This window comes from Lagopus muta, chromosome 10, assembly GCF_023343835.1.
Source record: "Lagopus muta isolate bLagMut1 chromosome 10, bLagMut1 primary, whole genome shotgun sequence".
Taxonomy (NCBI): domain Eukaryota; kingdom Metazoa; phylum Chordata; class Aves; order Galliformes; family Phasianidae; genus Lagopus; species Lagopus muta.
This window is the reverse complement of record NC_064442.1, coordinates 11,519,011-11,533,202: the sequence shown is the minus strand read 5'-3', so window position 1 is coordinate 11,533,202 and position 14,192 is coordinate 11,519,011. Positions and strand designations below refer to the sequence as shown.

The following is a 14,192-nucleotide window of genomic DNA, read 5'->3' as shown; positions in this document are numbered from 1 at the left end:
TGTAGAATATGTTGTAATGCTCTTTTTGTGACAGTAACATGTAGCACTAGAAGGGATTTCTTTATTTCCATTGCTCTGAACTCACCAATTTGGATTATTATAGGACCTTGAAGAAGAACTAGACATGAAAGATAGAATAATAAAGAAATTGGAGGATCAGATCAAAACTCTTACCAAGACTATTGAAAAAGGTAAGATGTTGTTATATCACCTTTTCTCATAACTTTGAATGTTCAGTCTGTTTCAGTGAAAGTAGTTTTACAAAAACAAAAAAAGTAGGCTTTGAAGGGATTGAGACACAAAACCTCAGGAAGCCATCAACAGAAATTTTATAAAAGCCTGTGTTTTTTTTCCAGCTAAATAATGGGCATACGTGGGACCTAGACCATATGATAAAGTTTCATTCAGAGGCATCAGACTCTGTCAGCAACAGTTAATATACACCCCCACACAAACTGTCTCTCAGCCAACAGGATGTTAGCTTTGCAGATGAGTATATCCTCCCATTGGCATTCAGGTGGCAGATGGTTACTGACAGGAAGTAAATTTGTACAAAGTTGTTACGCAGCAAGTAGTTCTTTACCACAGAATACACTTCAGAAGGATGCAGAAGTGACTAAGGCAGAGGTGTGCCACTGCTGTTTGTTTTCCTTGTTTAATGTAAGTAATTCCACTGAATCCATTGAAACTATTCACATAAGTAATATGAATGTTATTTAACTCAGTGTTTGGAACTGTAACTTAACAACATCCATGTGAATGGGCACTGTGTTCTTTATCATAGAGGAACTGTTTTTCTCCAATAGTTTGTTCTCACACAAATGATGACTTAGCAATTTACCTGCTGTTAATACTGCTTTATGTTTGACAGGCAATGAAGTTTCTGTGTCAGCTTTGTCCAAAGAGTACATTGGAATGATGGAGTACAAAAGAGAGGATGAAGAAAGGATTGTTCAAAATCTGATCCTCGGTATTTTAGTAACATTTGGAATTTTATTGGTCTTCAGTGATATTCAGCATAGAGCACAACACTGCAGCGAAAACTACGAGATGCCATATTTCATTTTTGTTCAAAGTTGGCTTTATCTCTCTTCCCACCAGCACAACTTGGAGATGCTACGTTGCTTTTTTTCCTACTGACAATCATTTCAAATACAAAGTGATTTATCTCTGACTCTACATAATTCTGACTCTAATGTTTTCCTTACTCTTTGTTCACTTATAAAGCTGTAAGTCTCAGGAGCGCTCTTGGAACTTCAGTTTACTTTCTTCCTAGTCCTCTACAAAGATGTAAGTCACTGGGTGTCTGTCCATGTGTGGTGTCTTAATCTTATCTGTCCTCTGCATATAATTTCATTCGCTGATGAGAACTGTACTTTTGAGTTCCCCTTGTAAGGGAATTTTGCTCTTCCTCCGAGTTGCTTCACAATGCCAGTCTTGCATTAGCTTGCCATTAGTGGGAACTCCAATGATTTCTCCATGCACATCAGTACTCTTATTAACTACTACTTGGAAGTAACTTCTTCCTTTCCTCCTCACCTACTTCAACCTTACTTCAACGTTTGAATGTCACCTTATTTGTGAAGGCAGGTGTGTCTTCACGCAGTGCCAGGGAATTGTGGGCCTTACTACAAATAGCTAAATACAGGCCAGTGTATTTTTGAAGCTATGCTATCTCACATAGCCCATGCTATAGCCCAGAATTTGCTGCGATGCTCTCCTTATTTTCTGGAGTTAATTAATGCTTAATTAATGCTTTCACATGAGCAAAGCAATACTATTATACAAGTTTTCAGTAAGGAGCAATTCATGACTGTAACAATTATCAAGTGGCTCATTGCTGAAGAAATGAACCTAAAGGTGCTTGTCTTTTTCAGAATGATGCATTAAAGCTCTGTATTTTTATATAATGAACCTGATGGCTCTCCTTTATGCAGATTTAAAGCCACGTGGAGTTGTTGTCAATATGATACCTGGCCTTCCAGCTCACATCCTATTCATGTGTGTGAGGTATGCAGATTATCTGAATGATGCTGACATGCTGAAATCTTTCATAAATGTAACCATTGGTGGTATAAAACAAGCTGTTAAGGTAGGAATTATATTTGGCTGTACTTTACTTTTTGATTTTCATGTAAAGTTTATAAGATGCATGCATAGTACCTGGGAAATACTGATACTTGCATCTGCTAGTATTCCTATAACAAATTATTATTATTATTAGTTACGATCTTTTTGGTGTTATTAGTAGGATCCTTATGAAGCCTACAGGTAAGGTTTCTTGTGCTGAATATGCTAACATCTTTATCCAAATTCAGATATGTGGATGCTTTGTATATTTGTGATGCAATAAGACATCAACTGCACTTGCTAGGAATGAACCATGCTTTAAGCAGTTGCATTTGTTGTGTAGAAAATGCTTGTATTTTATCCACAAATTTATACCACATTTTACCCATAAGAAAAGCTTGTGCGTGTATATCTAACAGAAAGAAGACATACTAAAGCGAAGTTATAACTGTGCTTCCAAATAGTTCAGTTTCATTTCTGTGTGGACATTGCTCGTGCTTTGGCAGGAAGGCCTCCAATGCACTGCAGTGCTACAGATAGAAATGTGTAACACCGGGTCAGACTGATGTCTTTAGCCTGTCCCTTACATAGACTTGAACTGCGTTTAATGAGTAAAAGAGGGGTCTTTGCTATACATTCACTCACCTGAAAAAATCCCAGAATGATTTGTATAGCTGGCACGTTTCAGGTGCTGTGTTTCTTCTTCTGTAGATAGGTGGTGGTATTGCTAATTCTGTGATCTTTAGCTCGATCTAGTGATCTTTAGCTTCAGTTTTGAAATGAAATTAACTTCATGACAGTGCCATAATAAGATTGCTTTGTCTTTTTCAGGAAAATTCAGAAGATTTTGAGATGTTGTCTTTTTGGCTTTCCAATACATACTATTTTCTTAACTGCTTGAAGCAATACAGTGGGGAAGAGGTAGGAATGATTTCATCAAATAGTTTCTTTGCCTTACCTTTGTCAGACTTCAGTAAGTAAAATGGACAGAGATAGTCAGTAGATAATTATTTGCCAACTCAACGCTGTTCCTTCAGGATATGTATTGCTTTGCATTGGTGACATGTTTTACACATATAAGAGGACAGTATAGAAGTAACTGATAAAGTGAAATCAGAACATGAAAGTGCTGAGGTTAGTTGAAGACATAACATGATAACAGTTAAGTAATTTGAATCCTTGTACACGAGCTTAATCTGAGCTGCATTTGCTTGTTTAAGCTGGTTTCATCCTGGAATCCAAGACTCTTTTAAATTGCAAACTCCTACTGTATGATATTTTATTAATACATTTTGTTAACTTATATAGGCTGAATGAAATTGAATAAGTAAGAACGCATTCCTCAAGATTAAAACAAGTAGAACTTGGAATTACAGTAACTGTGCACAATCTAAACAGCAGTACTCCCCCTCGTGGTTCTATTGATAACATGTAATGCACAGTGAGAAATGTATTTAAATGTAATAAATAACAGTCGTTTGTAATTTAACACTGACAGGAGGGAGAAGTCTGAATCCAGTACTTTTGAGTGTCAACCTGTATTTGAAATGAGCACTTAAGACTTCACATAAGTTAGCATCCAGTCTATATTTTTGAAAGCAGAATTCTCCTGATGAAAAGTCAGTATAATAGATATTGAAAATAAAGTAGTAAACTATTTGATTTAAAAAAAAAAAAAAAGTTTAATTTTCTGTTTAAGTAATTTAGGAATTGCTCCAAAGACCACTGGAATATGTGCAAGCCTCTCTTTTGGGTTTAGCAATCTTTTAGAACAGGGTAATCTTAAACATTAACTGGTAAACAAGTAAAGGAAGCTCAGAATTAGGAGCATCCATTGAAGTTAGCAGATGCTCTGACTCATTCTGAGACTGGCCAGAGATAGAGTGTATAATTTAATGTATGCATTAGTATATAATAGCAGTTTACAAGAATAATGTTTATGTGATTTCTAATATTTGTTTTTACAATGTAATATAGGAATTTATGAAATACAATACCCCTCGTCAGAATAAGAACTGCCTGAAGCATTTTGATCTCTCAGAGTACAGACAAGTTCTCAGTGATTTGGCCATTCGGATCTATCACCAATTCATTCTTGTAATGGAGAATAGCATTCAGCACATGATCGGTAAGACAGCAGAAGTCCAATTGAAGATAAATGTAGCTTATGAAGAACTTGTGTAAAGCCTATGCACGGAGGCAAAGGATGGAACTGACTTCTTCCTCCTGTTGATTTACACGAGTAGCTGCATGCATGTTTCTGCACACTTAAGTGTGAATGTTATATCCTTGAAGGGCTTTCTCCTCTCTACGCTTTCCTTGTGTAGGATAATACATTCAAAAAGACCAAAATTCTATAAAAATAGAAGTTATTTTCTTAAAAATATGTGTGATTCAGAAGCCCTTGTTGGGTATTCTATCTATATAGTATTATTTAAATTTTAAAATATCATGAAATTATGTTTTGTTCAAGAATTAAGTTAATGTAACTGGAAGGAGCTATAGGAATGACTCCTATAGTCTTGCAATTATTTTCTGTTGTCTTTCAGTACCAGGTATGCTGGAATACGAGAGTCTCCAGGGAATTTCTGGCTTGAAACCTACAGGGTTCCGTAAACGTTCCTCTAGCATTGATGACACAGATACCTACACAATGACATCTATCCTGCAGCAACTCAGCTACTTTTATAGTACGATGTGCCAGAATGGCCTGGACTCTGAGCTTCTCAAGCAGGCGGTGAAGCAGCTTTTCTTTCTCATTGGAGCGGTCACCCTCAATAGTCTCCTCCTCCGCAAGGACATGTGCTCTTGTAGGAAAGGAATGCAGATAAGGTAAAGCCAGGAAGCTTTCAGCAAGTGGTTGCTTCAGAATGAATGTTTAACATTTTTTTGTAACCTAGTCCTTTATCTCTGTGTCACTGGATGTTCTGTGACCATTCTGTTGGAAGCAGCCAACTGTTTTTCACTGTTTTGGAAAAAATGCATCTTTGCCTTACCAGCTAAGCTTTCTGTGCTTAGCATACTACAGCATGGAAACACTAATGGAGAAAATATCAGTAGAGAGCTCGAAGTCAGTCCAGTGTTTAGCATTCTTCCTATGCTTGTTGGCTCATGATGATGACTAGTATTCTTAGTAGAGTAAGCAGGTACAGCATCCCTGTCTGGCAGACAGACAGAAGCAAACTTGCACTGTTTGTGCTCTGTCATGAGAAAAGAAAGCACTGAGACAGAGCCATTTGAGGGTTCAGGTCAGACATCATCCATCTTATAATCTTGAAGAGCATATGTTCCAAACAGTTCTTGCAAAATACACATAGTTCATTCCTTCTCCATTAGACAGTCTGCTGGCTAAGATGAAAGAAAATCAGTCAAATGTTGACCCATTTCAGAATATTACTAAAAGAAAGCTGCTTTAACTTCTAGAATTTAGTCTGATTAGTAATGTGTAAAGATTATTCTAATGTCTTATATAAACTTAGCTGTAAGTTAATGTTTTTAACATATACAGTGCTGTGATATAGTTGCCAGTGCTAGCAGATACTGTTATTCTGATTCTTCTGTAACAGCTAAGCTAGTAACTTGCTTTCTGTTGGTTGACCTTTAACATATAAAGTGAATAAATTAAAAGGATTAAAGTATACAAGAGATTAAACTTAAAAATCAGCAGACTATTAATTGTTTGATATTTATGATGTACAGGAATGGTGGTTTTTATTATTTAAACTGTATGAATGTGAACATTGAATTGGAGGAACATTGCTTCTGTGGAAGACTTCGGTGTAATTTGTTTGACGGAAGGAACCTGACATTTCTGTTGTCTGTTCATGGTATAACCTAGATGTAATATCAGCTATTTGGAAGAATGGCTTAAAGACAAGAATCTTCAAAGCAGCAATGCCAAAGAAACTTTAGAGCCTCTGTCTCAAGCAGCCTGGCTCCTTCAGGTCAAAAAGATCACTGATGATGATGCCAAAGAAATATGTGAACACTGCACATCGCTTTCCACTGTGCAGGTAATGAACCATTTGTTTTATTCTGGCACCAACCTTGCTAACATAACTTGCTGCAAAGAGCTATTGGCCTTTCATTTGATAAAAACAACATTTGTCAGCTTTCTCCATCACCCCTTGTTATATTCAGTTATTTAACTCCTTATTTCCAACTCTTAATGCTTTCACTGCTTCTGTGGTGAATACTTGTCTGCCTTGTTCTATTTCACTTCATGCCGCAATGATTATTTCTTTTTGCTTTGTTAGAGGCATTTTTGTTGTTTTCTTTCATCAGTTCCGCATCTCCTTGATCCTGCTGACAGATTTGGAAATGGCTCACAGCAGTGATCACGTGTGCAAGAAATAATTAGGTTCCAGGTTGAAATTCTCACTTTATTGTAAAATTTCTTACATAAAGTTCAATTAAATACCAATGAAGGTGGCATTTTAATGCTTTCTTCACTTTTTGTAGCATACTAAAACAGTGTGTTGTGATTTGAGCAGATAGTGAAGATCCTCAACTCATACACTCCGATAGATGATTTTGAGAAAAGAGTGACTCCGTCGTTTGTTCGCAAAGTCCAGGTAAGAGCTGCAGCTCTTCTCTTTCATGTTGAAGTTACAGGGTATTTCAAACGCACAGTATTTGTAGCTACCTATTTATACTTGACCTGTATGTCAAGTAATGACTGCACTGTTCAGCTTTTCACTGGGAGACTGCACTCAATTCCTTAAAATTACACGAAGGCAAAATTTGCAATGAGAAAAAGCAATGTCTTTTATTTGATTGGAGTACACTGTTATCTTACCCATTCTGCTGTCATTTCAGGCTATGCTAAACAGTCGCGAGGACGGACCGCAGCTGATGCTTGATACCAAATACCACTTCCAAGTGACGTTTCCTTTCACACCCTCTCCACATGATTTAGAAACGATACAAGTCCCCAGCAGCTTCAAACTTGGCTTTCTCACAAGGGTTTAGTAAAACCAGTGCTTTGGTATTTTCTCTGAGACTGAATAAGGACAAGTAGACTTCCATGCTTCCTTCCTCTTGCTGGAGGATGGTATGGTAGCTTGCCATGAATTAAGCCATTAAAATCTTGTTCTAAAGTCAAGACTTAAAAAATAAGAATCATTTCAGCTTGTGATTTCCTTCTCTGTTTTTTTTTTTTTTACTGTTGTTCATTCCTCTTTACAGACCTATAATAATGACATCAGCTGGATGCAATTCCACACAGTTTTTTAGTCCAAACCTGAGGAAAGAATTTATCTGACAAGTTTACATTGGTTCTCTGTCAGTAACATTAAAGCACTAGTCATAGGGAAAAGGTTATGCTAGGATCAATGTACTGTACAGTTTTCCTTGATTTGCTTTTGTACCAAAATATTTTTTTTTCCCCAAGATCATTGTTGTCTTGTGCTCTACTGAATTTGTTTGACAGTAGTATTCACCCTTCTATACTTTCACTGCCTTTATTCCTTTCGTGAAGTAAGTTGTTCATGAACGTTGACAAGAGGACTGTAAAGAAGGGAATAGAAAGTCCTCCTACATTTGTTTGGATTTTTTAATGTATTTTGTTGTTGTTGTTTTTTTAATACAGATAGCTACATTGAACCTGGGGGGCTGTGGTCAGTCTAAGAGCATTGCTGTAATAAACACATGCTGTCTTTGTAGGAATGCTGGCTTGGCTCACTCAGGCTGTGTGCATTATAGTTCAGGCACAGCAGACAGCTCTTCAGCCAGGGGAGTAATTTGGGCTCTTCTTTTGTAGGCAGATTTCAGCTGTGTTCTCTGCAATGCATCTGGATTTTTGTATCAGTTGTCGGAGTAGAAAAGTCAGATATGAAATTCCTGTTGTGATCCAAATTACAAGTTTATTTCTTTAAAAAACACGAGTCCTGTTTTAGCGCCATTTCTAATGCAATGTCTTTAGGAACATACACTGAGTATGCACTTATGTACAGATATTTCTTTCTCCCATTCGTTTTTGCTTGTTTCCGTCCCCTAGTTCAGATACTGAGTAGGAGCTATGGTCTGAAATTACTGATAAACCAATCTTAATTCCTTGCATTTTTAAATTGCAGGATCCTTAGAAACAGAAGTGGTCTCCTTTTTGTTTCGTTCAACTTGATTCCTGTAGGCAGAACCAAAGAATAACAACTTTCTTTAATACTAGATCCTGTCAGAACAACTGGAGAATCAGCATGCACCTTGCTGCAGTGATGGCTGTCATTAGAAATTCCTAAGAACATACTGCTAGTTTTCTGGTTAGGCTATTGTGGAAATATAGTACTAAAGCTTAGAAATATTGAAGGGATTCTAATTGACTTAGTTAATTTAAATATTACTGGAAGAGACATTTGATTTTTGTATTACATAATGTTTAAAAGTTGTAAATATAAAGAAGAATATTTTTGTTATATTGTGTCCTTGATATTTACTATGAACAGTGTCATATTCATAGTGATAACTACAGAGATGCACAAAGAATATATGGAGGAACATTTTCGTGTTTTGTTCAAAAGCTGTAAAAGTACAAAATTCAGAGATGTGTGGGTAGGCTGGTATTCTTATCTGTTAAATAAAGCAGCTTCTAGATCAATTTCTTGTGTTCCGAGTGATGCAGATATTTTCAGTAAACAGTTATTAACAATTTACTTGGAATTACGTTAACATTGGTGGATACTGCCTTGTGTTGTACCCTGAGTGTTTATTTACTGATCCGATTGCTGTGCTGCAGCACTGTGCATCTTCCTATGGGAATGGTTTGCTGCTCCTGGTGAATTTCTATACTGATTCAGTGAAAGCAAGTTTAGTTGCTGTAGTTTGCACATGGCCTTTTTTACACATATGGAGCTGTATGTCACCTGACAAGGAATGAGAAAAAGCACAGTGCACTCTTGCACTGACATCACGAGGTGTCTGAAGGTGTGTATGTATGTATGTATGACAAAAATTGTTGGTGGAGGAATTGTTCTGACAATTTGAGAAGTGAGTTTGAGAGGAAATTTACTGTGCTTTTGATGTTAATGTCTTCAGCCAGTGTGTAGGTACGGAATTCTGTCTTTTGTTTTCCTTCTTGGAAGGAGTGGTATTAGTGAAGGGCAGATACATGAAGAGGCGTTTCTGAGGTTCTCCTTCCTAGAATGATACTAAAGGAGAAAGCTATTGCATTCAAATGGAAAAGTACAGAATGATGATCCTTCTGCAGTGCAAAGCGCTGAAAGTGCTTAATGGAATGTGTTTAGGTGTGTGACTGCTGTGCTTCCTGCCACCTTGAGCACAGGTGATCCCTTTCTGTCCTGCATTTCCATAATATTTGGGTTAAAAAAATTAGGATGGGTTAGCAGATGTGAGTTTCAGCACTTCTAAAATTTTTCAGTAGTTTTCATAGCTTTCCCCCAAGTTTTTAAAAAATCCAAGAAAGCAGCAGTTATTGATCTTGTTGATTTTCAAGTTATTGTCTTAAAATGAGTGAATAGTAGACATACATCCAAGGAAGGATGAGCACGGTCACCACTCGGTTTTTGACTTAGAATTTTCTTTAAGAATATGATGTAAATTCAACATCTATTAGAACATCAGTTTGGTAAGTTGGAAAACACAAGAGCCAGTCATCTCCCCAGTATGTTTCAACTTTGGAAAGATATCAAGAAATGGTTGCAGCATGGAATGGGCAGACGTTATCTATTTTGCTTAATTGTTTATATTCTCTGTTCTATATTCTGAAAGAAGGCAGCTGAAATAAAGCCTCTCAATTATGGTTGTCAGTACATAACTGACCTGAAGGGACACAACTGGAGAGGCTGAGCTTTAAATACCCTTTAAGTAGCCTTAATAGGGAGGTTGTCCATCTGCGTGGCAGTTGCACACGGCTTCTTTGCTCATCTTGAGAATCTCCAGGTTCTTGCTGTTGGAAAAGGTAGGCAATTTGGGGTATTTATCAACAAGATTCATTGTAGCATATTAATGTTTTTTATACTTCTAATGCAACCTTTAAAAAGCCTGTTATCCAGATTTATGAATCTAGCACAATTGAGCCCTGCTGTAGACACTTCAGTGCTATTAGAAAAACTACTACAGGGAAGGTCCCTGAAAGAGCAGCAGCTTGGGGACTTGGGCTCACTGTTTGCAGAAGAATGCATTAAAAGCTTCAGGGTGTATTTATTGTTGTTCATCCGATGGGATATGAAACCTCTGGTTGCATATAGCTGGCTGAAAGCTCCGTGTGGATTTCGGCTTAATATGGTGCAGTTTGTGTCAGGGCAGATTTCTTCACGCACGCTTTGGGATGAAGGCACACAACTCCTGGATGTAACAGAGAAACTTCTGATGACTTGACAGGATTTCTGAGTTCCTCATTTCCTGTTTCAAGCAGTCCACTGAAATACGTAAGGATAAGCAGCTGAATGGAGGCAACTGCACAGAATAAAATTGTGTTATGTTTTTATCCAGCCAAACACAGTCTGAAATCAGCATAGTTCCATTTACTTTGCTTCCCTTTTTAATAGCTTATTCCCTTAACCATAAACTCATTATCTGTGTATTTGGCTAAATACTGATAAATATCTAAATTTTAAAAGCTTTCATTTAAAAACTGGAAAATATTACATTTTTTCCATGGAAAGTGTAAGGAGGAAATTGTCACAGTGATATTATTGTTTGTTTTTCTGACTCAAGGAGTTTAACTCTCCTTTGATTGTTGTGCTCTGATCATTGTAATGCCTGGCTTGAGAACAAAAAGGGGATTCTTAATGACCCAGCATTCAGAGTGCCAAATCATCACTTTTTGCTCAAGCAGAACAGTGTATGAAATGTACGGCTGCCAACTGAATCCAAGGTTATTTGTCAGCTTTAAAAATAATACATCATATTGACTATTTAATAATGCAGTGGGAGGAAAAAAAAAAACAAATATTGATCAGCTCAGATTTCTCACAAATCCAGCTGCTGGACGTTTCTGGTCACTGTCTGATGGCATTAGTTACACAGAAACTGAGGATCTGCATGTCACGCATGTTATTAATCAGTGTGCACAGTGAACATTACAACAGCATGCAATCAGTGCTCATTATAACAGAATGCATATTTTGCTTTTTCTTTATAAAATTCCAATCTGCAGATCATGTGACTGCCTTGCACGCAGTGGCTGTTCATTAAGCTCAAAAGATTAGTCAGAGATTATCCAGCCTCTAGCTATCTATATGCTGTCTAAGCAGAGAAGCATCACGAAGCTTTGCACTGCACTGGAACACACTCTTTCTTTCTTCTCTCTTTCAGCTCTCTCGTAACGCAGAGATGTGTGACCAGACCTTCTTAGCGATTGTGTTTGGTCCGTGTGACAAGTGCTCCAACGAGAAGCCCCTTAGGGCTGTTTACATCAAATCAGAACAGCTCAGCTACTGCTCACTATGTGTGGAAATGGTATGTTATCGATTATATCAGCCGGAATGTGAAGAGACTGCAAAAGGCAGGGGTTGGATGTATTAATGGTCTGTTGTGTTGGATTTTTCTGGACAGAAGCAAGCATTGCTAGGCCTGAACACTGGCTGCTTCTAATTCAAATAAACACCTCTGCAGACACCTGATATTATTCCATAAGCCTGAAACAGATGTGACCCTGGGTTCAAGGATATGTTTTTTGATTCTTGTTTGGAAAGTGGCCCTGAGATTCTTTTCCCTAGGGCACTGCATTCTTTAGCTATGCATGTGTTATGTGCTCATCTGAGCGAGGCTCTGAGGTATACGTGTGTGGGTCTGCTTAGCCTATGATCTTGAGTGTCACCCTTGAATGAAATCTTTAAAAGACAAAACTATTGCAACAAGCTGACTCAGCACAGACTGGGGGATTGGAGTTAGCTGATCTGTTTCAGCTCTCCTCAGACAGAACTGGAGTGCTCTATGCATGGCCCGCCCCAGTCTGAAACCTTGTTGTCTGGTATGCTATCTGCAGTACTTGGGTGAGGAGTCTGAGGGAGCTGGAGGTAGCTGTAAAGAAGATACAGCAAGGGAAGGCTGCATAGCAGTGGTGGTTCTTCTGTGTGTTTGTGGACCAGCACAGAAAGTCCTGCCAGAATACCCACATGAAGTAGGGATGGTGTTGGAGACTTTGATCTTCAGCAATTATGGTGAGGTGATAAACCACTGCTGTAGTAGGAAACACTGGAGTAACTGTTTCATCCTCCTGAACTGTTGTGTAACAGCATTTATAGACGCCTTTCCCCTCTCCTTCCCCAGAACTGGTTACAACCATAATTGACCAGCTTCCAATACAGTGTGTTATATTTGAGCATCAGATGAAGTGATCTCTGCAGGAATGCTAGAATCATTAACTAGCTGTGATTAGAAAATACACTAAGGCAGGGAGATGAGGGCATTGATTGCAGATGTGTGCAGTTCACTGATGGATGCAGCACAGTCATTGTCACACTGTTGAGAAGGAAGTTTAGATGCAGTGACTGTAAGACAAATGATGGTTGCTTCCCTATTTATTCTCCTCTCATGACTTTGAAGCTGCTGCTTTGCTCAGGTCTTTCTTGGCCAGCAGCCTATAAATAGCAATTTATCTAGTACGTTTTTGCATGACTTGGTTAGTGCACAACTGGAGCAGCAGGAAACTGGCTGTCTGCTATGTACAGTTCCTGCAACTTTCTCCTCATTATTTGCAATGTGGAAGTTAGACTGCTACTGCCAGAAACAGCTGCTAAGTGGAAGCAGACGGAGACTTCAGGAAGAATTGCCTCAGTCCCTAACAGCCTGTTAGGTGCTGTATTAGCACTGCAGTAGGATCCCAGCCTTTCTCGTAGATCTGGCTTTAGCTTGCCTCTACATATTTATTTTATAAACAACATTAAAAAAACAAACAAACAAAAAAAAACCCACAAAAAACAGCTCTTTGCATCAGTGCCAAAATGCATGCAGTTAGGAAAGCAGCATCCTTTTTTCAAACTGTTTTTTTGGAGCTGAGGGAATCCTTTGGTGTATATCACAATGCACGCTGTGTCCTTGCCGTGCTCGTGCTGGTGTTTGTGCATAGGCATGCATAATGTGGTGTGCAATCAGCCGAGCCTTTTGCAGCTTCTCATTTGCACTGCCTCTCTTAACTGCAGATGCCAAGTGGACTCAGCTGCACATATGCATTTTTATCAGCCAGTCTTTTTTACTTCCCTAAAACCAATATATGCAGAGGATAACAGTTAGAAATCACTGATTTCCAGCATTGAGATCATCCTACTTCTATTAGGTGCCATTGGCGCTAAAGCATTTTCTCCCTCTGTGGTTTTGCACATTGTGGAAATCGGTGCTAATCAATAGAAATTCAGTGTGTATGCAGTTTTAGTCCTCCCAAAGAAAGTACTAGAAAATTAGCTTACAGTTTTAAAAAAGATCAGCAGGCAAATTATTAATTTTTTATTTTTATTATTCTTTATTTATAAATGCCTACTTTCTGAGATAGGCAACGATCTGTGATGCAGTTAGAACTTCCATTTTCCCAAGTGTTCCTATTGATGGAGCGGTGCTGCCTTCCTCACATGTATTCTCCATGTATTTGCCACGTTCAGAATGTAGGTTTATCATAGTGGCAATGACTGTTCTTGCCACACAGTTCCTGGTGACTGAACATTTCTCTTTGTAGCAGCTCCATAGAGTGATGCTGCATATAAAGCAGACTGCTTTCAGAGTGGTTACCTCAAAATTGTCCTGATCTGCTAGAAGCCAAGGGTCAGCCTGCCTTTGCTCCATAGGGAAGAGTCAGACAGAAGCTGTCTTACACAAACCTGTCCTAGTTTTGGGCAGCATGGCAACTCCCTGCTTCTGAGCACACAGCAGCCAGTTTGGAAGTGGTCATCTTTCTGGGGAATGCTGGTGGTCAGTATAAAGTGACAGCAATAAACAATTTATATGCCAGCCATTACTGCACCACTAAGGGAAAATGACACTGCAAAGTCTAGTTGCTCCTTTTCCACCTTGTCCACATGCCATACCTTCCATACAGGATGTTTTCACAGCATTTTGGCCTGTGCTGATGTGTTTTGAAACTCACCTGAAATCAGAACGCAAGCCTCCATGGTGACAGTGGGAAGCTCAGCAGCTTTGCCTGCGCATCCCAGTCCGACAGTGGCACTGCTGCC

General features: G+C 38.5%; 1 protein-coding gene across 6 annotated transcripts in view; it reads left to right on the top strand.

The window, feature by feature from the left end:
* Positions 1-8,651, top strand: part of MYO5C (myosin VC) — a 31,174-nt gene extending 22,523 nt beyond the window's left edge. For 3 of the 6 annotated variants that reach the window (XM_048956860.1, XM_048956858.1, XM_048956857.1), the window contains 10 exons: positions 104-191; positions 872-970; positions 1,228-1,290; positions 1,938-2,092; positions 2,902-2,991; positions 4,048-4,198; positions 4,620-4,902; positions 5,909-6,083; positions 6,564-6,644; positions 6,889-8,651. In XM_048956860.1, the coding sequence (XP_048812817.1) occupies positions 104-191; positions 872-970; positions 1,228-1,290; positions 1,938-2,092; positions 2,902-2,991; positions 4,048-4,198; positions 4,620-4,902; positions 5,909-6,083; positions 6,564-6,644; positions 6,889-7,041 (1,338 nt within the window). In that variant the 3' untranslated portion in view covers positions 7,042-8,651. Of the gene's footprint in view, positions 1-103; positions 192-871; positions 971-1,227; positions 1,291-1,937; positions 2,093-2,901; positions 2,992-4,047; positions 4,199-4,619; positions 4,903-5,908; positions 6,084-6,563; positions 6,645-6,888 lie in introns of those variants that run through there. The other 3 variants (XM_048956859.1, XM_048956862.1, XM_048956863.1) reach the window with 3 other exon arrangements.
* The last annotated feature ends 5,541 nt before the right edge of the window (positions 8,652-14,192 follow it).